The 24,817-nt window shown below is 33.8% G+C and overlaps 1 protein-coding gene across 1 annotated transcript in view; it reads left to right on the top strand.

Moving 5' to 3' along the window:
- LOC126818983 (lipoxygenase homology domain-containing protein 1) overlaps positions 1–24,817 on the top strand; it is a 72,210-nt gene that overhangs the window by 9,748 nt on the left and 37,645 nt on the right. The window contains exons 5-21 of the mRNA XM_056100206.1: positions 1,155–4,460; positions 7,323–8,036; positions 8,421–8,613; positions 9,730–9,893; positions 17,320–17,406; positions 18,179–18,311; positions 18,989–19,137; positions 19,393–19,471; positions 19,948–20,023; positions 20,194–20,284; positions 20,549–20,678; positions 21,097–21,200; positions 21,455–21,631; positions 22,017–22,232; positions 22,801–22,978; positions 23,445–23,564; positions 24,439–24,599. Of these exons, the coding sequence (XP_055956181.1) occupies positions 7,383–8,036; positions 8,421–8,613; positions 9,730–9,893; positions 17,320–17,406; positions 18,179–18,311; positions 18,989–19,137; positions 19,393–19,471; positions 19,948–20,023; positions 20,194–20,284; positions 20,549–20,678; positions 21,097–21,200; positions 21,455–21,631; positions 22,017–22,232; positions 22,801–22,978; positions 23,445–23,564; positions 24,439–24,599 (2,712 nt within the window). The 5' untranslated portion in view covers positions 1,155–4,460; positions 7,323–7,382. The remainder of the gene's footprint in view (positions 1–1,154; positions 4,461–7,322; positions 8,037–8,420; positions 8,614–9,729; positions 9,894–17,319; positions 17,407–18,178; positions 18,312–18,988; positions 19,138–19,392; positions 19,472–19,947; positions 20,024–20,193; positions 20,285–20,548; positions 20,679–21,096; positions 21,201–21,454; positions 21,632–22,016; positions 22,233–22,800; positions 22,979–23,444; positions 23,565–24,438; positions 24,600–24,817) is intronic.

Genomic DNA, 24,817 nt, shown 5'->3' on the forward strand with positions numbered 1-24,817 from the left:
AAAAATTAAATAATTATTTTACAAACGGCGCCCCATACGATATAGAAGCGATACAGGGCTAAGTTCTAAATAAACGGTTTTTTTGAGGAAAAAAAAAAAAAAAAAAAGCTTTGTGAGGCTGTTTAATGGGACCTATATGGAGGAACCCTGTCGAGATTGAGAATTTTTTGATCGAAGAACTATCCTTGCGTTTACGTTCAAATCTATACTACGCAATACAAGACAGGGTTTTCTCGACATAGTTTTCAAAGGCTTTGTGTGCTTATTTATTGGGCATTCTCTGTGTGTACATTTACTTGTGCGTCGTTCAACGGGGCTCTGATTCACTTAAAGATACATTATGGGAGATAAGATAAAGAGATGGCAGTTCTCGCTATAATAGTTAAAAACTAGATAGTGTAAAGGTAATTTGCTGAAAATTTCAGTCAAATTGATCCACTATGAGCCGAGAACGAAGCGGTTGAAATTTTTGCATAGTCTCGGTCATCATTACTAAAATCATTAATATAAACAGCATAGTCTCGATTATCCACTGTTTTTGATTTAATTATCAACGGCCGTTAGCGGCATATAGGAATCTAATCCAGCCAACATCGAAGGCTAGCCTTGACATCGAGCGTTTATTATGGTCTTGATAAGTTAATTAATGTCTAATTGATAATTTAGATAACATTTCAGGCCTAAAGAAAGACTTGTAATAAGCAGATTTTGCTCTTGCATAATGCATGTTTAAGTAGTGAACCAGCAGATACAAATTATTCTGTTGGCGGTTGCCGCCTGTTCTTTTTTTTTTACCGTAATTAAGAAAGCCATGCGGCTACAACATGCATTTGGACATTAATTCTTTCAAACAATACGTATTTTAACACATACTCCTCGCAGTGTTTCGTTTAATTAGTGCCATTGCTTCAGGAATATGATAAAACATTGTCAGTGTGTCACGTGTGTCGCGGCGTCTAATGGTATTTTATGGTCAAATAAAGGGTAGGGTTTGCTGGTATGTACGTGGGAAAGAGATGTTATGATCAGATCCTATCTACGAAGAAACCCCAGCGATAAAATGCCAAACTCTTATGCTTTGGAGAACTTTAAGATTTGATTATTAAATTTAATTATTAAAGGTAAATTTAATTCCAGTTTTACTTTTATTGCAGGGATATATCAAAATGCTGAGACTATTTTCTGAGATTCCTAAATGGTCTGCTGTAAACAGATGTGAAAATGACGCTCATCCTGCTCGTACCAGATATGAACAGTTTATGAAAGAAGCTGTCACAGTTTAAACGTTGTCACAATCTTGGTCATGTCCATTATTTTATTTTAATTTTAAAACTATTGCACAACATGTTGGGTTTATTTTTACTGTAAAAACTGTTTATACTATACTTATTAAACATACATTATGCAAGAGCTAAATCTGCCTATTGCAGGTCTTTCTTTAGGCCTGAAATGTTATCTAAATTATTAATTAGACATTAGCCTGCGATATTTACTGGATTAGGATCCGATTAAATCATGAAATGGATAATCGAGACTGTTTTTATCGTACCTACTTTAGTTATGATGATCGAGGCTAGGCCGAAATTTCAATCGCTAAATTCTCGGTTCAGTGTATATCAATTTGACTGAAATTTTCAGCAAATACCCTTTAAGTTATCTGGTTTTTAAATATTATAGTGAGAAATGCCAGCCCTTTATCTAATCTCCCATAATCTATCTTTAAGCTTATTACCTAAAAAAAATTGTAACAGTAATAGATAGGCTTGCGTGCAGTTAAAGATACCAGAATTGTTAAAAACTTTCTTTTCAGCAAACTCATAACAATGGCGGCTTGGAATCAACAAAAACTATTTAATAAACTTCAAATAATGGCCTTATCGTCAGTCATTATTGATTGGGTTGAATAATTTTTGGATCAATATGTTATTTAATAAGAATATTCTTTATGGCGTAGAGTCTAGAACTTTATATTGAACTTTTATTCTGACGTGTTACCTCTTTAATTATAGTTATTACAATTGGGTAAAAAAAAAAAACCACTATACAACACGGAAATGGGGTTTAACGTCCTAGATTTCTGTACCAACCGGGGTAATGAAGGCAGGAATATTTAATATTCAGCTTATAACAAGAACGAATAAAATGTATTTAAAAAAATGTCTTGGTAGAGTTGTGTTATCTGAGGATAAATGAATGAAGTATGTACGCTTTCCTATTATGAGTATGGTGTGTCTATAAATGTTTTGTTTTGTAAGGCTGGTTTTTGGTAACATTTTAGATATTTTATTTTTATTAAACTGTTGGAATAAGGGGTCTAAAGTTCTGTTCTGTTGAAACCACTATATGTACGTCACGTTAAACCCGAAATGAAATGAAATAAGGTTTAACGTCCTACTTTGCTGCACCAATCGGGCTAGCGAAAACGGCCATACGCCATGTAAAGTACTGGGAGGGAAATTTTGTCCGGACAACGGCGCTATGGCCTACTCATATTTCTAACTTCAACTCTCAAAGGCTCTTGACGTGCACGCCAACATGTAGGCCTACACCAGACTTCGGTTTTTCGTCCCACCCGAAAAACGAAACACTCCTGCATCACTGACAAGGAGAAACCAAGCTGGAATTTTCTCGACCCCCACACCGTGATCGAACTCCAGACCGCCTGGTTAGTTAGCCAGCGCCTTACCCACTGAGGCACCGCGGCTCCTAAACGCTTAAGTGTAATACTTTGATCCTTGAGACAATTTGGGTTCTTTGGAAAATTGTTGCTTCACTCTGTCTATAGAGTCAAATCACACGTACTTAATGAACATGAATTTATAGTTATACATAAAAAAAAAACCCAGTGATATTTTGGTTAAATCATAATCATTGTCAAGATATCCACCAAATTCTGGCTGTTAATCGACCTATGGTTGGTAGACCAAATAAGGTAATGTCTCCTCATTTAGTCGTGTGAAATAAAGTGGTTTGTTTCATATATGGGGGGGGGGGGGTCACGTGGCTAAGTGGGTAAGACGCTGGCTCGCTAGCCTGGAGGTCGGGTGTTCGATCCCTGCATTGGAAGGAGGGTCTGACAAGGACAGCTGTCTAGTCGTTCGGATTGGACGAAAAACCGAGGTCCCGTGTACAAATTGGCGTGCAATGAATGGGAAATGCGGTAGTAGAGCGTCAAATTTTATTTTATTTTTTATTTGTGGGTTTCCCGGTCAGTGTAATATAGGCGTGAGCAGAACACGGCACATCCAATTCATACATGACAAAGTTATTCGAAATTCAAGGAGCCACAGTGGCTAAGTGAGTAAGACGCTGGCGCGCTAGCCTGTAGGTCGCGGGTTCGATCCCGGTGATGGGCCGAGAAACTTTCCGGTTTGGTTTCGCCTTGTCGGTGGTGTAGGACGGAGGCCCTGACAAGGACAGCTGTCTAGTAGTTCGTATGGGACGAAAAACCGAGGTCCCGCGTACACATTGGTGTGCACGTGAAAAGATCCCTTGGCAGTTGGAATTCGATACAAGAGTAGGCCGTAGCGCCACTGTCCGGGCAAAATTTCTCTCATTTCACACTGTATGGCGGATGTCTGTCTTCATTAGCCCAGTCGGGGCAGAACAATAAATTGGAGTGTTCTAGTGACAATATATAGCGAACACCGAAACACAAAAAACACACGGCGGGAGTTCTGGGTGGCCAACCCTAATAAATTTGGAAAATGGAACGTTGTAAATGTCATTTCCGACACTTTCGGGAGCTGGACCCCATAGATTAAAATTATTGAGCCTGAGCGGGGAGGGTGGGTGGGGGCCCTAGCTCCTAATTCATCCCAGCCCTATCCCCCTCTTGGATCAGCGCCTGAGAGTCATCTTAAGACTTGTTTTAAAGAAAAATATGGGATCCATTTGGTAGGGCAGTGACACATTGAATGGGCAAGCATAATTTCATGGGTATGCCTCCTCCATGGTTGGCGTTTTTCGGGGATTAGGGGAGGGTCGAGGCAAATAGTGATGGAGCAAGCACGTAGTAAAGGGGGGGAAAGTCCGTAACCGGAGTTTAAGTACTGAGTATTTTAATTAGGTTATTTACATATAAAGCAGTAATAAAAATAATGATTAAAAACCTAATAAAAAATTCATGCATATCAAAAGGTTGGTTTAAAACACGGTGTCGTGAAGAAAATCCGAGTTTATGCATTTTCAGTTTAAGGGAGTTAACTCGTGTTTTATCTGGAGATCAATTACCACTAAAGGTATGAAAGGTGTTCGGTTAGTAACTACCTAGTAAATATCTCTAACTGTTAACCTGTATTGATCATGCGCATCGACTACCTGTCTTTAGTGTTAGTTGATATCACGTGATTAGAAACGGCCCAATTTTATCACGAATTTGCGTTTTCACCAACTTGACGTAAAAATATCATGCAACTTCTGAAAAAATAATGGATTTTGACTATCAGATATGAATTTATGTAAGTACAGTATATATTTATGTTTTTAACTATATTTTTGGGTATGAAATAAGTGTCGTCAAGACATTTGAATGAAGTTCACAGGTGCGTGAAGAAATTGATTAGCGATTCTATCGGTTAACACTAACAGTAATAATTGACTGATTGCTATGGGAATTAAAAGCTGAGTCTTTTCACACTATCTTCTCGGCGTAATTGTTTGCTTCCTTTGTTTGGTCAGATTTAGTTAATCATCTTCTCATTGATTAAATCATTAACCTATCATTCCTGGATTGAAACCTTTTGAATGGGTGGGAGTTCCAGAAGGGTTTAAATTTCAATCTTCGTTTTGTCTTTTTTTATTTGACTAGTTTCACATATATATATATATATATATATATATCCTTGCTCTAACCGAAACTCTTCTATTTTTTCTGAAGTTTTTTTTATTTTTATACACTAAACTGTATTTATGTACTGCCCTAAAAGAGGGTGTTTTATAAGTCTATGCAATCAAATTTATTAAATAAAGAAGCATTATTTGTGACATTTGTTGATGGCGTCTATTGTTACTCTTTTACCTATCAGTTCATAATCAAGTTTTCACAATTTTTATTTTATTTTTTAAATCAGATTTTATAATAGCCGAAGAATTTTCTCATATCAAAATGTTAAACTAGTGTTCTACCATACTGATTGTTTCCTTACAGGAAGATGTCTAAACTAAGTTCCAATAATTGTTAATGTGTACTAAACCTTACTAATATCGGATGGCAATTATATCTTGTTTTATGTCTAAGTCTTAACATAAAGTTCCAAAAATTGTTAATTGTGTACTCAATATGATTTTAGTCAAAAAGTGTTATATTTAGGTACTTTGAAGCATGTGTGGTCAATCTGATTAAAGCCATACATATTAGTAAAATATAACGATTCTGATCCTTTCCAGTTTTCATCGCATTTCGAGCGTTATTGTCATTCTTGATAAGGACAAAATCTATAGCATGATATTCCAGAAATTTAATTTTAAAAAGGAACAATAAAACAAGGATACTGTGCAAAGACTTCCCCACCCTGTCTAATCATATGGTTGGTTGGTTTCAATTAATTTGAAAATATATTAGAGTAGATGTACATTTGTATATTATTAACCAGATATTTTGTAAAAAGTATTTGTTATAATAAAACTCAGTGTTATATTCAATTATCTACTATATAATACCTAATAATTTGTATGAATAACCAGTGCTACATGCTACAGAAAGGAGTAGAACTAATAAACTAACAAATGTACCATTCATTAGATCAAAGTGAAGTGATTTGATTGATCAGGTATACCAATATATATGTATCGTATTGATGTGTGTGAGTTAGTTGTATATAAGGGTGGGATTGTGATTTTTGTTTTAAAGGTACATAGTTACTACTTTATTATTATCATCAACATTAGTTTCTGAAACCATTTATTGATCTATTAAGTGTTTTTTTTAATTTATCTCTTACCTGACAAAAAGGTTAAAGTATCACCAATGATTGGAGTGCTAGCCTTAAGTGACAACTCTGATATTTATGTAAATTATAATAGTATAAGAATATATTTTTCTGTAAGACAAAAATCGAATTTATAAATGTGTGGTTGTTAATAAAACTTAAAAGGCATTTATTGTTGATAAAAATCTTTGGTGATGATATTTCAAGAAATATTTATAGTAAAAGTCAATTTATTTATTACTGTTTTTTCCCAAAACTTTTGAATAATTAAGATACCGAAGTAGTTCAATAAGATTTATTTGTAAAAAAAAAAAATCATTGACATAAACATTTGACTAATCGTTTGTCTTTTATTGGTATTTATTATCAATCTTGTCTGCAGCGGATCTCACTCTTATCACTGCAATCCCTGGAAGGCATGAAAATAGAGAATAGGATGGGGAATGTATATAAATTGTCTCTATGACAACAAATATAATAATCTTTACACGGTCTGCACATGAACCATACATGTCATTAAGTCATGGGCTTAAACTGATGTGTGGTAGTGTTAGAAATAAATATATAAAAAAAACAGTCTATTCTCACCCAAAATATAGAAAAGATCTCTTAAAATTTTCATTAAAATTTTCTTTGTAAAATTTGAGACAAAGGGTCCATGGGTAGATGAATGAAAGTTAATGTGTATGTAAAAGTACATACTTGTGTCTAGAATAATCCCCAAAGGTATAATAATATGAATTATAAATTGAATTGGATAATACACTCACTCAAAGTCAATATATTGAAAACGGTTTGTGTTAAAATGATTGAATTGAATGATCTTGTTTATATTAAATAAGCTACAATATTGAGCTATCTTTATCATACAGTCGACCATTTAAAAAGAATCAATTTCCGTGCAAGTATAACTCTCATGAATAATTTATTACCAATTAACTTTAACCAGGGATAATAGGTTTAGAATAATTTTCAAAAAAGACATCAAATAATTTTGGTACCAGTGTTGAGTATCTACAGTCTGACTTCTGTTATTAGTACTTCATTTTGTCATATGTTCGAGCCATCAAATGTTTGGGGATATTTTCCCATTGGTTGATTTTGTAGGGTTGCTAATTGCACTTGGTTGCTAACATAAACTGTAGACCTAGTCTCAAACTTTATACTGTCTGCTTCTCAACTTGGTCATCCTGATCAGGTCATGTGATCCGCCTTCATTATATATGGACAATTCCACTCATGTCATTTTGTGGATTTGATTAAGTAATGGACTAAATCTAGAAAAAAAGAAAAAAAAACGGTGATTATTATTATTATGTGATAAGCTTTATTTGTTGACTCTGAAAGTCAGCCTAGTCCCGGTAAATTAGTATTTTCTTTGAATCTTTCCAGAATGTGCTCACAGGGTGTTGGATAGAATAAGAAAACCAGATTTAAGTAAAGGAAATCAAAATGGCTGACGAATATAACCCTGGATCAAGTGGAGATGGCTATTACTTTAACTATCGTAAAACATTACATGATCCCATTCAAGCCAAAACTTGCTACTTTTACAAAGATAATGATTATAAACAAGCTGCTGCCAAGGTTGCGATTCATCCTAAAAGATACAGAAAGTTTGATAATTTACTGTCTGAACTTACACGTTTGATACCATCTTTACCGTTTGGTGTACGTAGTGTTTATACCCCTCGAGGTCGATCTCATATTTACAACACAGACAGTCTTATGCATGAAGGCCGTTATATTTGTTCCACACATGGTCATTTTGCCCGTGGAGTAGATGTAGCCAGAGTTTGTCCTCCAGATACGTGGCACTTAGCGAAGCCTGCTAGTGGACAGCGGCAATTAAATGTGCTACTACAAGAACATGAATATGATGAATTCTCAAGGGCTAAAAGGAGACGTTTGGCGCGAAGTGGTGGAATTATTTACAGTGGGAAAAGACCAAAGAAAATTACTGTGATGCGTAATGGAGACCCTTCTTTCAGACATTTAATGCTATTGAATCGTAAAACAGCCCAAACATTTGATCAAGTTATGGAAGATATGAGTGATATGTTTAAATTTGCCGTCAGGAAACTTTACACGATTGATGGCAGACGGGTAAGTAGGAATGATTTTATTCTGCTTTAGTGTACATCAGAGCTCTCACCTCAGACGTTAGTAGGTGAATTTCAGGAAACAAAATTTTAAATGTTTGGTACTGTTTGGAGTAGTTTGGACAGTAAATATTACAAATTTAATTGTTTTGACAAATAGGTGTTAAGATACTAACTGTTATAATTTCTATAAGTCAGTCAATTTTATTGACAGTTTTTTTTGGGGGGGGGGATAAGAAAGTACATTTACGGCTGAAATTAGAGTCCTGCTGGACATGTACATTTTAGGAATGGCCAACCAAAAGCATTAATTTACATCGAACAAGTCAGTACTTCATCATGAGAAATAAACCAGGAAACATTTTCAAACTTGTCTCTCTTTTTTCAGATTACAAGTTTAGCTCAACTTTTTAATGGTCCTGATGTTCTGGTAGTTGCTGGTCATGAACAGTTTAAAGCTATGGTTGGTTTTATGTATACACCCATGCCACCATCAACACGTGGAGGTTCTTTACGTAGTGCACGAGATATAAATACCAGTAATAAACGTCGCACCAGAAGAGACAGATTGATAAAATCAAGTGAGTGGAATTAGAAGTGATTAAAATACTAATTAAATACTAATTCTCTAAAAAGAGAATTCGGATGTGCCACATCCATCCCATATACCTGACGCAATGGCCTGAGAAATCCCTCTCTGACTATTGCTGGATTGGCTTCTGATACTTGAGCTTTTGAGGGAGTGTGTCTATTCTTCCCGTTCATTCAAATCTATCCGAAGTACAGCAACATGACAGCCCTTCGTTTAATCTGGGGTCTTCCCTAATACTTTGGACAATGATTTACGGTATTAAAAATGGTGAAAGTATTGTTCGTCTCCAAACAGTATTGTTTACATTGTATCCGTTTTGATAGGCTTGTTTGTCACACAATTAGTTTTTCTGCAATATTCTGCTATGCACTGGTTAATTGAGCATAATAAAATCGTGAGTCAATTTGGAGCTCTGTTTAAAGAGTAATGATATTGTTATGCACTACACAGTTAGCTATTGGTTGTTAATCGGACTATTGACCAGTCATAATTTGGAACAGAAATTTGCTTCCTTTACAGCAGTGTTAAGTGGTATTAGATATAATCAAACAAAACACTGCAAAGAGTATGCATCCATCCTTGAAACTAAAATTATTTCTTACATGCTCGGTAATAGAACCTATTGGCGATAAAACCCACACAAACCCTCTAAATTAAGACTGACTTAAAAATTGTGCCAGTTGGCCATGTTTTTGCATAGTTTATTTATCTCAGATGGCAATTTTTAGCATATTTATAAATTAGTTTTTAAATGTTGGTAGACAAATTAAACTTATTTTAATCAAAGTCGTTGAAATTCCTAATTTTATTGTGTGTAAATTGACCGTTATTTATTCTGTTAATTAGGAGCCCTGCACTAAATGCACACAGAACATCTTTACATATCTTACCATGCTTATTTAGAAATACAGTTTCCTCTATCCTTGTTTTTGTTCAAATTATATTCAGAATTGTATCAAGTTATGAAAATTTTCACCACACAATTTATAAATACTTTTTGTGGCAGTGATTTGACTTCTTCAGTTACAGATATTTTTCAAAGTATTTTCCAAAATGTGTATTTTGTATTGATGTAAAGTTTAATTGAAAACATGTTTTATTTCAGGAGGAAAATGGAGAGTTAGTGTTGTTACAGGAGATGAACCATCAGCCGGTACCTCGGCTCAAGTCATTCTTACAATATATGGTCAAAAAGGCAATTCTGGTCCACTCAATCTTGGAGATCCTGATGGCAATTACTTTGAAAGTGGTAACTCCAATGATTTTGAGGTAAGTCATAAAGTCTCACATTTATGGAAATCATTAGGCTAATTTTATTTCTCATTTCTATATCAAGAATCCAGGATGTAAAAAAATGCCTACATTTAATGTTGATGTATGTTCTCATCAAATTTTGTTTATGAATTTCTTTCAAATTCACGAGGAAGACCCCCCATTGAAAATTTCGCATATCTCAGAGATATCCTCTTGTTCATGTCCAAATTTAAGAAATCTGAGAAGAAAGAGCTATTGATAGACCGTTTTTTCATTCACGTTTTGATTGTTAAAGCTTGGAATAGACTTCTTAGTAAAATTTTTTTACAGTCATTTGCTGCTGATAGGTATATTAAGGGTGTGACGAGGCCATGTCTGTGTTTTAGTTTTACTCTCAAGGGTTAAAGATACATTCCCACGTACAAACTGGGTTATTTGATGATATATTTGGACTAAAAACATATTCAAACTAATTAATCTATCAAAATTTTGCTTCAAATCCTTCTCAAAACAATGTATTTGTAAGGGAGTACCCCTGCTATAAAAATATATATATTAAAAGAGTTCATGTTTGTGTCACGTGGGGATCACGTGGCTAAGTGGGTAAGACGCTAGCTCGCTAGCCTGGAGGTCGGGTGTTCGATCCCTGCATTGGCCGAGAAAGTTCATCCAGATTTTCCGGCGTGGTTCTCCCTTGTCAGTGATGCAGGACGGAGGGGCTGACAAGGAAAGCTGTCTAGTCGTTCGGATGGGACGGAAAACCGAGGTCCCGTGTACACATTGGCGTGCACGTAAAAGATCCCTTGGCAGTTAGAATTCGATATAAGGGTAGGCCTTAGTGCCGCTGCCCTGGCAAAATTTCCCTCATAGCACACTGTATTGCGTATGCCCGTCTTCATTAGCCCAGGTTAGGAGCAGAACAGTAGGACGTTAAACCCCATTTCATTTCATTTCATTTCGTTTGTGTCACGTGACTTGGCTGACGCAGTACCTACATGTAGCAACGGGTACTACACACACTGTAGTCATAAACATCTGACATCAGCCTAGTCGTGAGGGTGCTGATGTAGAATTCATAAGTTGAATAGCCTTGGGCCTCTCTTCATCTAAACCTGGTACTGCTGTTGGAGCAGAATAGTAGCATGTTAAAACATGTATCATTCATTCATTCTGTTATAGCCTACTACACTTTTACATAAAACCTAATTGGTTTTATATAAAGGACTACACTGCAAATACATCTGAATGGAATTACATTCATTTTCATACACCTACATTTTCATGGAGACGTATATTGTCGTTCCCCTGTCCGTCCATCCACAATTTGTTTCTGGACACTCTACATCCGATTTTGATGAACCTTGAAACATAGGTAATATTCCAAAGATCTAGGTTCCTTTCGATATTGGCATGTATCGGACTGTAACTTTATGGATTATGGCCCTTGATTGTACGAAAAATCACTTTTTTAACTTGTGGCCACCGAAGAGGTCACAATTTTCATCCTATTTTGATGAAACTTAAAACGCATGTTTAGAACCCAAAGATCTTGGTTTCTGTCAATATTTGTGGATATCGGATCATAGCTTCCTGAATTATCGTCCCTGATTGTACGAAAAATCACTTTTTTTTAGCTTGTTTTTTGTCCATCTCTTTGCAAAATGTAGACCTATCTTGCATGGCAACCGCTTGTTTATTTAATGAATAGGGTGTGGTGTGCATGATAAAATGAAAAACATGTACATATAAATTAGACCTTTTACAGGTTGTATTTATAATTAAGAGTTTGGTTGTGAAATTATTTTCTTAAGAGCTACATCAATAGAATTTGTGAAAAATGTTGTCATGTTGTTAGGTGTAACTAGGTACACACAGCAATATGCATGTGTGACATAATGAGATATATATACTGTTATATTAGCTTTTATATAAATCATCTTACAGACAATTACCTAACTACCAGGTGTATTTATATCTCCAATTGAAATCATTCTTTATATACAGTCATAGGACTAATTAACTCTTATTTAATATTTTCTATGCATTATGAATAAAATTTCAATGATTTAATGGATATAAATTTAAAGGGAGCTAGAATATCAAAATTAAATTCTCCCTTTTACTTCTTGTTGGGTTAAACATTAGGACTAATTAACTCTTATTTAATATTTTGAATTTAATATGAATATAAATTTAATGGATATTTAAAGGGAGATGATACTGAAATTAAATTCATCATTTTACTTCTCTTCGTGTTATTTCATATACATGTATAAAGGAAAATATTCTGCTATTTCTGTCTTATATTTAGCTATGTTTATACAATATCAAAACAAAATAGAATTAGATGAACCTTCTACGTTAATGCATGTCCTAATATGTATACATGTTGGCCTTCTGTGGTAAAATGCACTGGATTGAGCCATTCTCTTAATTGGTTTGGGGGGTTGGATGGCCGAATGGTTAGCATGTGCACGCTGTATCATAAAGCCTGTCGTCATTGAGGCCGGTTGTACGTGACAAGGAGTAGGGTCGCCTGTCCAACCTCGTGGGTTTTCTCCGGGTCCCCCGGTTTCCTCCCACTGCTAAAGACCCCTACATGCAAGCGAATTATTGAAATAAAATTAAACCATATGTTAGTCGCGAAATGACCTAGTTTGTGTCGAGTAGACGTTAAACCCCATTTCTCTCTCTCTCTCTTAATTGGTTTCTGTGGGTTGGCCGAGTGGTCTAGCAGGTGTGTGGTAGATCAATAGATCAAACAGCCTGTTGTTAGTGTTATCTGTGTAATTGATGAGATTGATCCCAGTCTTGTATGTGATCAGAAGTTGGGTTGACTGCCTAATCTCATGGGTTTTCTCTGGGTGCTCCTGTTTCCTCTCACCTCTAAAACACCCCTGCCTGCAGGTTAATTAGTAAATAGTAAAATAAAAATATACCCTATGTTAGTCCTGAAATAATCTGGTTAATGTCAAAATTGGTCTTTAGCATTGTATTTGGTTTGATAATGTTGTTTTTGTCAGTGTGAATTATTGGAACAAAATAATTGATATGATTTTAAATAGTGTATGGTATTTGTATGATGTTACCTATAGGCTAGGCAGTAGAAGTTATATGGATTTTTTTCATACTGAACCAAAATCTAGTATATAAATTGCAATATTAAAGAGGGATTATGTGGTCGTTCTTGCTGTAAAAGTTAGAAAAATAGATAATGAAAAATGAAATTTCTGTAAAATTAGTATAATCTGAGGAAAGTTATGAATGGCTACTTTTATCGGATTTTAGACAGTGGATGCATTTAAATTTGTTTTAAATTTATATTACTTTTAATCCCAATAAGACTTTTAATATATAAGAATATAAAGCTGTGTATAACCTTGTTGTCGGGCCTTTATTATCGAAAATCTCTGTGACTGATAACATGTATTTGAGAAAAATTTAGAATGCACTCAATTTCAAGCCATCCTATGGAATAATAAGTTGATTATGGGCTTGTCCTGTGACTAAATGTCTAAATCATAATTTATATAACATTTGAAAGCAGAAAAAAAATGCTCTGTAATAGGCAGATATAGCACTTACATAATGCAACTTTAATTATCTTGCTAACTTTTTGGTTCAATATCTTTATAACGTCATTTGTATATTTTAAATCATGATCAAGTCAACACCCAATTTAACCCTTATTATAAGTTGATAAGTGCTAGTTTGATTAAGATGATAATTTATTCCACATTGATAACATGTTATGTTCAGTTTTATTCTAAACAGATTAGAATGACATTTTTCTAAGAGTTATATTATCATTAATATTTGGTTTCCGTCTGGGGGGCTTTTTTTCTATTAATGACAGCATCGCATGTGTACAATAAAAATAAAAGACTTATTTGCACTTCCATTCCAAATTGCCTGGAAACGTTCAAAATATTTATGGTGATGAGGTGACATTGTTTTATAAACGTATTGATTAGGAAGAGCTATTTCATGTTTTTTTTTATATTTTATTTGTTCTAAAGATGGTATCTATTTAGAATATAGTAACAAACTCATTGATTATTTAGGACAAAAGTGTAGTTTAGTTTTCTTATATCATTTTGTCAGGTGATATTAAAAGTCCACAACAGAGCTATTCTTTCAAATCCAATTGGTCCATCTTCTCATCACTGATTAAAGCATCAACTGCAGGATAGAACGAGGATCACAGAATCTTTCAATCAATGATAGTCCTGCGGTCTGTGCGAAAAATTCATTTATAGATCTGCAGAAATCCAACAAATAATAAAAGAACTTTTTTCAATATATTCATATTTTACTTGAAGATTATTATAGACCCTTTGAATAATTTCTGAAGTAAACTTTTAGTACCTATATTTCTTTTGCTTGCAATTAGTGGGGGATTGGGTGTCCAAGAATTGTATGGTAGTTTTGATCCCATTCTTGTAAAAAAGGAGAAAGGTTGCTGCCTCACCTCGTGGATTTTTCTTTGGGTTCCTACCACTGCTAAAGACCTGTGCACAAGCCTATTGTTGAATAAAACTTTGCCATATATATATGCTATATATAAATGGACAGTTTGTTTGGAGTAGCCTTTCTAGAAGATGTAAATCGCTGTCTGTTAACTAAAGTCAATGCGGCTATTACTTAACAACATTCAAGAAACTTAGAAAATCATTTACTTCAAACAAATTATAACTGAGAACTAAAGACTATATTTTTGTAGATATCTATGAGCACATGTTTTTGTGAAGTTGGACATTTATTATTATTATTATTAACCCAAACTTATGAGCCGTTCATGGCGCTTCGGTGGACCTTTATTGATATAAACTAATAATATACTATAAATATTTTTTTCATCATATATAAAACAGATGCACAAGATGAGTACTTCCATTGATTTTACTCATAACATAGAAGAGTTATTATCATGTTATTAAGACAACAAATTCAGCATTAAAAGAATGCATTATGTTATTGATTATCTGTAGGAAAGTTTTCTGCCTCACCAACTTCAACTTTATAACAGGTGCAAAGTTCTTGTTGAATTCTTAAGGGTAGTTTAATGCAGAAATAAAATTTATGTGCTTCAATCCAATAATCAGCTTAAATATCTTGATATGGTGTAAATTGTCATTTATTAATGAATAAATTACTGATACAAAAATTGGAATAAAAACATTAATCAAAATTAGCATTATAAATCAGCAATAATTAAAATAAAGAGAGAGGGAGAAATGGAGTTTAACGTCCACTCGACACAATCTAGGTCATTTTGGGACTAACATATGGTTTAATTTTATTTCAATAATTCGCTTGCGCATAGGGGTCTTTAGCAGTAGGAGGAAACCGGAGGACCTGGAGAAAACCCACGAGGTTGGACAGGCGACCCTACTCCTTGTCACGTACAACTGGGGATTCGAAACCATGCCAGTTGACTCAATCACAGACTTTATGATACAGCGTGCACACGCTAACCATTCAGCCATCCAACCCCCCAATTAAAATAAATACCCCTCTATCCATTAATCATGCCGGGCTAAATTAGAGCCCACTACAAGGCAGCACACTTCTCTGATATTCACCAACCAAAATATGTTGGAAATTTGGGAGTAGGGATAACATTGTAACAACAGAAGTTGTTAGGTATACGAAGTGGAATTAGATGTTCCAGAAAGAGTAGGCCGATTAGTGAAAGTGAAAATTAACATTAATCAGGCAGTATGCAAGAGCTAAACCTGCCTATTGCCGGTATTTCTTTAGGCCTGAAATGTTATATAAATTGTTATATAATTAACTTACAAGACCATAATTAACTCTCAATGCTATCAGATGGCTGCAATATAAGTAGATTTAGACGTGTTTTGTGGTCAATGTGGTTGCCATTAAATAGGATAATCGAGACTTTGTTTATTATCGTAACAACGGTAGTAATGACAAACAAGGCTAGGCTATAATTGTATAGCCGATATCTAGGCTCAGAGTGAAGTAATTTGAGGCCGCTTTAATTAAAATATCCAGGCAATACAAGACCCTTAGAACATTTATTCTAGTCTCAAGCAACTACCCAAAATTCTGTAAAATGTTTTCAGAAAAACAAAATGCAGGTGGAGTTAGAGACATGCTTGCTGACTAACAGTCACTTCTGTGACGGGAACAACTTGTCTTGACTCAAACATGTGTATAGTGACATCTTCCCATGCTGTTATGTCATTTTCTGGCAAATAATAGAATTTGACATGTTATCACTGTGCTTTAATTATCATTGAGCAATTACGAAGATATGAAATATTCACGTTAATTAGAGCACTTAATGGAAAAACAAAAGCCAATCCTCTGCAAGAGTTAAACTGTTATTGCCATCGTTTCCAAACGGCTCAATATTTGTGACTTCCAGATATGTTAATTAGTCTATTTCATAATTAAAAGAACTTTTATTTTGAATCCCTGTAAAAAATGAGACTTCCACTTTAAATTTCAACAACAACAAAAAATAGTGCACAGACCATGTTGTTATGTATAGTACAGTATTGTATTGTATGTTTACTTGGTTACAGATAAAGGTCTACGAACGATACAATAGATTGTGGATTACTTCAATCTTTAGAAAGAACTGATATTATTTGACAAAGAAAGCCTTCATTGACATTTAGGGGAAAAATATTTCTTTATCAAACATATACATATATTGTCAAATCAATAAATATAGTATAGTAAGAAAATGATAGCAACGTTAAATGAGAGATCGTTAGTACAGGTTTTATTAAAGGTTTACACGAAGGAGTAACTTAAATACTGTATAGCATGTGTTAACATGGTTGTCAATCTATAGAATCAATGAGAGTGGGACTAGTAATCCTGGTGGAATCCCATCGGTTGATAACTTATCAGAGAACTTAATTTAAAGGCTCACATTTTTATACGCCCACATTTTCATATGGAAGTATATTGTCGTCGCCCCTTTATATGCAGTATAATTAATAACCCTTTTCTGTAATAATCTGATTCTTTTATATGTTCATTCATAAAATTTGTAAATACTTTACAAAGTATTTTAGATTTTTTCCAAACTTGCTGGCTTTACATTACCCGCAAGGAGAAACCCTACTGGAATTCATATTAAGCATAATTATTGACTCTGTCAATTAAACCTTGTAAACAGGCTATATTTTTAAAAATCTGATTCCTACTTGGATTATCATTTAATGCCATTGAAACAACTCCAGCTGTAAAATGTAAAGCACAAAATATAAAAAAGAAATTGCTTGACTGACAATATATCAGAAATGACAGCCCAGACTGCCTGCAGGTATCACAAAGGATGAGTGAATGCTCACAAAATAAAAATTACACTGCTTACCAGCCAACATAATAATGAAGTAGAGAAATGTATTCATTAGTTATTTGGAGATTTTTTCTATCTTGTATTGTCTGTTTTTAGATATTTGCTCCTGGTATTGGTGAGATCTATAAGATTCGTATTGGACATGATGAAACAGGAAGTCATCCAGCATGGTATTGTGAGGAGGTAAGTGTTCATTAGTATACTCATATATTTATACAAAAAACTGAGGTCCCGTGTACACATTGGCGTGCACATAAAAGATCCCTTGGCAGTTGGAATTTGATATAAGAGTAGGCTGCTGCCCGGGCAAAATTTCCCTCATAGCACACTGTATGGCGTATGCCCGTCTTCATTAGCCCAGGTTAGGAGCAGAACAGTAGGACCTTAAACCCCATTTCATTTCATTTCATTTTTCACATATTTATATAGTTTTGATCTATAAGAAAACTTGTTGACTGTTTTTGAACAAATAACCTGACAGATGTATACTGCACCTGATGTATACTTTAGGCCAAACCGATTTTAAGAAAAGAAATGAAATATGACATAAACTGAACGAATGAAGACGACAGGCAGATTTTAAGAAGGTTTTTAACAGATCTCGGAAGTCTGAGTCATCAGAATCCTTGAACATTCTTGTACAATGATGTAATTCACATCCATCATCTATCATTACATTTCCTTTGTATTAGGACGCAGAACATGCAGTGATGTTCTTAACCTTCCATTCAGAGACCGGGGAACCATGGTGGCCCATTGAGTAAGGCGCTGACTAACTAACCCAAAGGTCCTGTATTTGATCCTGGTGAAAAAATGAGGCCCTATGTATCTCTGTAATTAAATTGTAAGAAGACATTCAGCCCATCATGATATTTTAATTAGATGAATTATATTAAATCCTTTGATAGATTGTATGTTATTGAAATCGATAATAGCAAAATAAATATATTTCTAGGTCCGACTATCAGATGTTGATACAGGAGAAGAGTTGGTATTTGTTTGTCAAGAATGGATGGATAGTGAACGTGGTGATCAGGAGACATGTAGAGAAATACCTGTTAAACGCAAGGGTGAACCAACATTACCAGGTAATTAATGTCATCTTTGCTGGTTCATTTTTCAAAGATTCCCGAATTTAGCCTTGTAACAATGGTTACACTATTAAAGGTGGCCATAATTACAAAATGAATCGAACATAAAATGTTAAAGGAGTTAAATCTCCTAGACTCTGATCAAATCAAAGTTTGAAATTAGTTTAATCTTATATCTGACTTTAGTTGCTAGTAATTGTGGAAATGTTTCTATTCAATTAGGATCCATTTCAGCAGATTGAGCAGAATTTCTTTGTCTAGTAAATTTGGTTCCATTTTCGACTGTAAAGCTAAATGTTGGCTTAATCTACCAAACCAATTAATGCATCAAATATTGTCAAATCAACAACTTTATATTTCCCCAAAATTTCTTATAATCTAATTGATTTTACTGTATATGTATCTCATGGTGAATCAAAAAATTTCCATTTTAACAAATGGTGAAGATCTCTAAAGCTTTAATTAAGCTTTAAAATCACTATCTTTAGAATTGCATCTGACTTTTGTAACACGCTAGTTTTACTATTTTTCATCAATAAGGCTTCAGAGTTACAAAATTAAATGTTTTATACTTACAGATTATCAGTGTACCAGCAGTATTTGAAAATTTTAAAAAGAAAATGTGTATACGCATTGCTTGTATTAAATTATTACCTATATTATTGTGTTTTCAGTTGTGACTTACGAAGCTACAGTAACTACTGGAGATTTGTGGAATTCTGGTACCCATGCCAATGTCTATCTGACTATATATGGTGATCGAGGAGACACAGGTGTGCGTCAGTTAAAACCTGCTAAGGCAAATAGTTTTCAACAAGGACAGGTAATATTGATGATATTTTTTCTAAAAATTGCGTCATTTTAGATTTGTGTGCCCAATAATGAAGATGAAATTAAGATTAGATCTTTTCCATCTAAGAACATTTTAATATCAAGCTAGTTTAAAATCTTGAGTGATATATTTCATATTGAAATTTTGATTTTTACAAATCTTGGTTTTTACAAAGTGAGGATTTCATATAGAAATCCTGAATTTTACAGAGTGATGTATTTTAAATAGAAATCTTAATTTTTACAGAGTGATGTTTTTCAAATAGAGGCAGTATCACTGGGTAGATTGAAGAGAATTATAGTAGGCCATGATGGAACTGGACAAGGTAATCTTTTATGCCAATATAAAAAACAGTTACTTTTTAATTTCTGATGCCAATAAAATAGTAGAAAAAACATCCATAATTTCAGTTATTTCACTCAAATGAAAGAGTATATTTTGGGTAACTTTAATGTACAAAATTTAATTAATGTGGGTTGTTTTTTGTAAATTATATAGATATATTTTTTTACTATTATTTGACTGTGCATAATGAGCCAACTTAAAGCAAAGTCTTGCATCTGAGCAACTGTCAAACTTTTGAGAAATCTGAAAAACATGTAGATCTGGGCTTTGACTCTGCATGCCTGTTCCAAATTTTGCTTGCAATCTAATTAGAACACCACCAATGTAATTGTATTGTGAAGTCATGCCTATTTTTACAAACCTGTATACATCTTCCAAAGTTTTAATGTCCCCTGCTAATTCATTCCTCTTTAAATAGAATGTTACTGTAGATACATCTTTATTTTTATTTGCCAGGTAATGGTTGGAACTTAGAGAGAATTGTCGTTAAAGATCCCATTAAAAATGAATATTTCAATTTTTACTGTGGAAAGTAAGTGTTAGAAAATATCTTCAAAGAAAATTTTTACAAAAATTTAACCCAATGGTTTTCAACTACAACTAATTTTTCGAAACAAAAAATTACATGAATGTATAGAAACACATGAATTTCTAGTTTATTTCATATTACAAAAGGATTAAACTTAATTTTCTTAATAACAGATGGTTAGATGAAGGAGAGGATGATGGTAAAATTGTTCGTGAAATTCAGGCTCAAGAAGAATACATGGGAGATATTTTAGAGAAACGAAATGTAGGTGTCATAACTTCTAATATGCTAAATATACAAATTTTACAGTTTAAAACAGTTCACATCTTGGTCACATAGAGAGATGATTGCATGTCCTGAAATTATAGAAAAATGTAATTTCAAATTAGCTTGATGATATTCATATCATTACCCAAGTCTGCAGGTCAGACATCAGAAGTTAGCATACCTATTGTATGTATTATTGTAAATATTTGATCATTGGATTATTGTGAATGGTATTTTACTGCAGTTATTTATCTATTTTAGTGGGAAAGTGAAAAATGGAAATTTGACTCAAAGAATCAGATCAAGCTGATATCAGAATTAACTGGTAAAGCTTTACGTATTAAAGGAGATGGTAGTGTGGATGCTATGGGTGACCTAAAAGAAGAATGGGGTAATTATCTATTTTAATCCTCTTCTTCTTCAAAAAACCCCCCACAATTTGCTGTTTTATGTTTAATTTATTGAATTTAATTCAAGATAACCAGTTAATCTATTAAAGGCCTTGAAATAGTTTCATTTCTAACTCATCTTAAATTCCATGACCTTTTCCAAGAAAATTTAATTTCAAAATTTTGAGACAGAAAAGATGATATTTATATCAATTATTCACATAGTAAATTATATATGATTTGTAACAGAAATGATATCTACAACTGGCAAATTAGGACTTAACTAGTTTTTAGCATGGGACATCTGAAATGTAATTACATGAGTTCACTTGTTTTCAGTTACTTTTCACTTTTCACATCACTCCAAAGTTAGATATTTCATGTACAGCTTAATAACTGATATTATATATTTTATTTTAGTTGTATTTAATGTTACTGCTAAGAAGAGTATGGTCAGATCTTTTGGTAGTTTGTTGAATAAAAATTATCATCTAGCTATTGATAATGGTAGAACTGTTGGCCATGTAAGTAGTACATTTATAAGGTGGCTCAATGGGGTGAAGTAGCATTTGTGCATTAAATGTTTTCAGTTGTAAACTTGAAGTTATAAGTATGGTTTGTAAACATGGTGGGGAATATTAACTGCTGTATCCAAACTCCTGGAATACTACATGTTATTGCTTATGGTAGTAAATGTATTCAAGTTCTTCTTTAGAAGTTTGTTTTTATCACCATTTACAAGAAACTTATTAATTGTTTTATATTTGTATATTTTTAGGGTAAAGGGGGAGCCTACTGTGATTTCCGTATTCATGTACAACATGATTTAACAGTCTTATTAGAATCTGTCAAATATCCTCTACAATTTCTAACGTTACTAGATAATGGCCGACCAGCTGACCCTAGAGGTGGTGTAGATACCGACAGTTCGAGGATCTTTTATGTTTATTGTAAGGTAAGAAATCTGGGTAAAACTCCTCAAATATTCCCAAGAAAATAATTTTTTTGGTATGGATATAAATTTAATTTTGTTTAAATACAATAGGGTGAAGGGCTACTCCCTTGCCTTCCAAACTGCTTAGTCGTATTAAAGAATTACTTTTACAATATATTGTAGATTACTCACCATTATGAATTTAGATACTTCTAAAACACATGTGAAGTGGTATCGGATATTCTAGATGCATTAGACCCTTCCTCATGCATGATGCACATCACTAGCCATATAGAGCCACAATTTGAATTCTGAAGTTAATCGGGAGGGCAATTAATTGCCATCAATAGTCATATTAATCTATGTTAAGATCCCAAATTTCTCATGACTTGTAATTTGTTTTCAGGGAATGTTCCGTAATAGAGGCGTCATCATGTTACGTACGTCTAAAACACAGACACTGGCTCAAGATTCAGAAGAAGGAATGTATGGTACAGGAAAGATCAATCGTACCGCTCATTTTAAAGTTCATAAAGTAGCTGAAAATGGTGTTAGAATGTTTGAAAGTTTAATCAATCCTGGTCGATTTATTCGCATGCAAGATAAAAGAATTGACTGTCAAGTAAGTTCAAAAATTTATTTTAACAGTATTTTGTAAGTGAAGACTACTTGTAATAGAATGCTTTATTGCCACTATCATCTATTTTGGTTAACAAGCAGAACTTTTAATTTTTCTACAAATACCTTTAAGAATATATTTCTGATGTTAAGATTAGTGTCATGTCTTTCAGGGACCTGGTTCAACACTCATTTCCACCAATTGCGATAAAAATATAATTTTGGCGATAAGATATCCAATCTGGCAAAATTTTGGGTGATAGCTTTTTTCTGTATGGCAATTCTCTTTTAACCGTTGCGATAATTTTCGGAAAAAATATATGGTTGATAAATTAAATGGAAAATTGGCGGAAAAAAAATGAAATCCAGAGTGAGCACTGACCTGGTTAGTGTTGAGTGGCCATGAAATCCTATTTCCATCTCTGTCGTGATTAATTTGTCCGGAGATGATCTGCTTAGAGTTAAGTCTTGAAATGATTTTTTTTATTGTTGAGTGGACATGAAACCCTGCTTCTCTCTCTTTCATTTTGTCTGTTATTCATTAGTTATTATATTCTATTAATTTTTTTTAGGGAGGGAAAGATGAAGACTCACATTTTATTGTTGCAAAATATCCAGATAAAGGTTATATTACGTTAGAATCAGCCACACAACGTGGATTATTTATAGGATTAACACCAGATGGAGAATTAAAACCAACAGTTGATACTGGAGGAAAGAATGTCTGCTTATATCCAGAAGTTATAGAATGTGAGTTATAAATGTATTCTTTGTCTGAATTGTATTTTGGCTAGAATTTTATACATTGTCAGCTACTTAACTTTGAGTATAATACTACAATTAGAACAGAAGTCAGGCAGTGGAAACATTCACCGTTTGACAAAACACTAAAATTATTACATTATCGGAAACAAGGGGTGATCATGCCACCACCCCTCTCCTTCAAACACTTGATTAAATTGTTCTGTCAGTCCAAGCTCTGATGATATTGTTTTGATCATTGTAGTATGCTAGACCTGTAAACAAAAGCTATTATACATGGAAATGACAAAAGTAATTTGCAGATTTTGATAGTGATTTCAAAAATACCTTATAAGTTCTAGTTTAATCGTATATTAAATTGTGCATACAAAAACCTCTATGTAGATACACTGTAGTTAAGGTCATATATTACCTAAACAAAACATGTTAATATTTATATTATTCTTTATTTCAGTTGGAATACCCAAGAGAAGAAATCTGGATTATGACTATGATAATTATGACGATCATAGCCAAGCTCAAACTCACAGATCACCCAGAACACCCAAAACACCCAGATCTTCGAGATTAGAGGGTGAGTTGCTACTAATAATCTCAGTTCTAGCTACACTAGGGCTCAATATTAAAATGTCCTGTAATTTAGAAATACTGCAAAATTATCTAGCCTAAAATTTCACAAGTTTTCACAAGAAAGCACTTATGATTTCCTGAAAGCTATCTGTGAGAATTGTCTGAACCCAAGTGTTTCCATTATTGATTATTGCCAGAAATGTGTTGCTGTAGTACCAGAAAATTGGTAGATATATTTTTATGCTAATCTAAAAGGATTTATTTACATTGGCAAATATATTTGCAAAGTTCATATCAAAAATCTGATAATCTTGTCATATGAAAGTCAAACATGACCTGTGGATATTTTGCAGCATGATTTTTATAGTGTTTGAAAAGAAATGAAATGAAATGGGGTCTAACGTCCTACTCCTAAACTGGGCTAATGAAGACAGGCATACGCCATACAGTGTGCTATGAGGGAAATTTTGCCCGGGCAGCCGCACTATCGCCTACTCTTATATCGAATTCCAACTGCCAAGGGATCTTTTACGTGCATTCCAATGTATACATGGGACCTCAGTTTTTCGTCTCATCTGAAGGACTAGACAGCTGTCCTTGTCAGGCCCTTCGTTCTGCACCACTGACAAGGGGAAACCACGTCTAAAAATCCAGATGAACTTTCTCGGCCAATGCAGGGATCGAACACCCGACCTCCAGGCTAGCGAGCCAACGTCTTAACCACCTAGCCACCGTGGCTCCCCTTATAGTGTTTGATTTAGAGGTCACCACACAGTAATGGCATTATAACTGTGCTTTGTTGCACAAGAAAATGAAGTAACAAAAGAAGTAATTAATGGAAAATTACAACATTTAAAATACTTTTATTGTTAATTCAGATGGTATGTGGAAGATTACAGTATCTTCAGCTGAAACTTTAAAAAATGGTGATGTTAGTCTGGTTGCCTATGGTGATAAGGGTAATACAGGACCAATAACCCTAGCAGCACCAGCAAAGAATGGTCCCATATTCCAAAGTGGGAGTGTTGATGAATTTACTGTAAGTACAAAAGTGAACTTTGACTCAATGACCTAAACTATTTTTATTTATCTTTTGTTTTATTTTGTCCTCTGTTGCTCTGTACATGTCTCTCAGAATTCAGTGCACCTCTCGCCTAAAGCTTGACTAAACAGACCATTTCATAGTTAGATACAAGAGAACACAATTGATTTAAAGATTCTTCCTGATCCTAATAAAACAAAATTTGAACTATAAAA

The sequence above is a fragment of the Patella vulgata genome, chromosome 4, assembly GCF_932274485.2.
Source record: "Patella vulgata chromosome 4, xgPatVulg1.2, whole genome shotgun sequence".
NCBI lineage: Eukaryota > Metazoa > Mollusca > Gastropoda > Patellidae > Patella > Patella vulgata.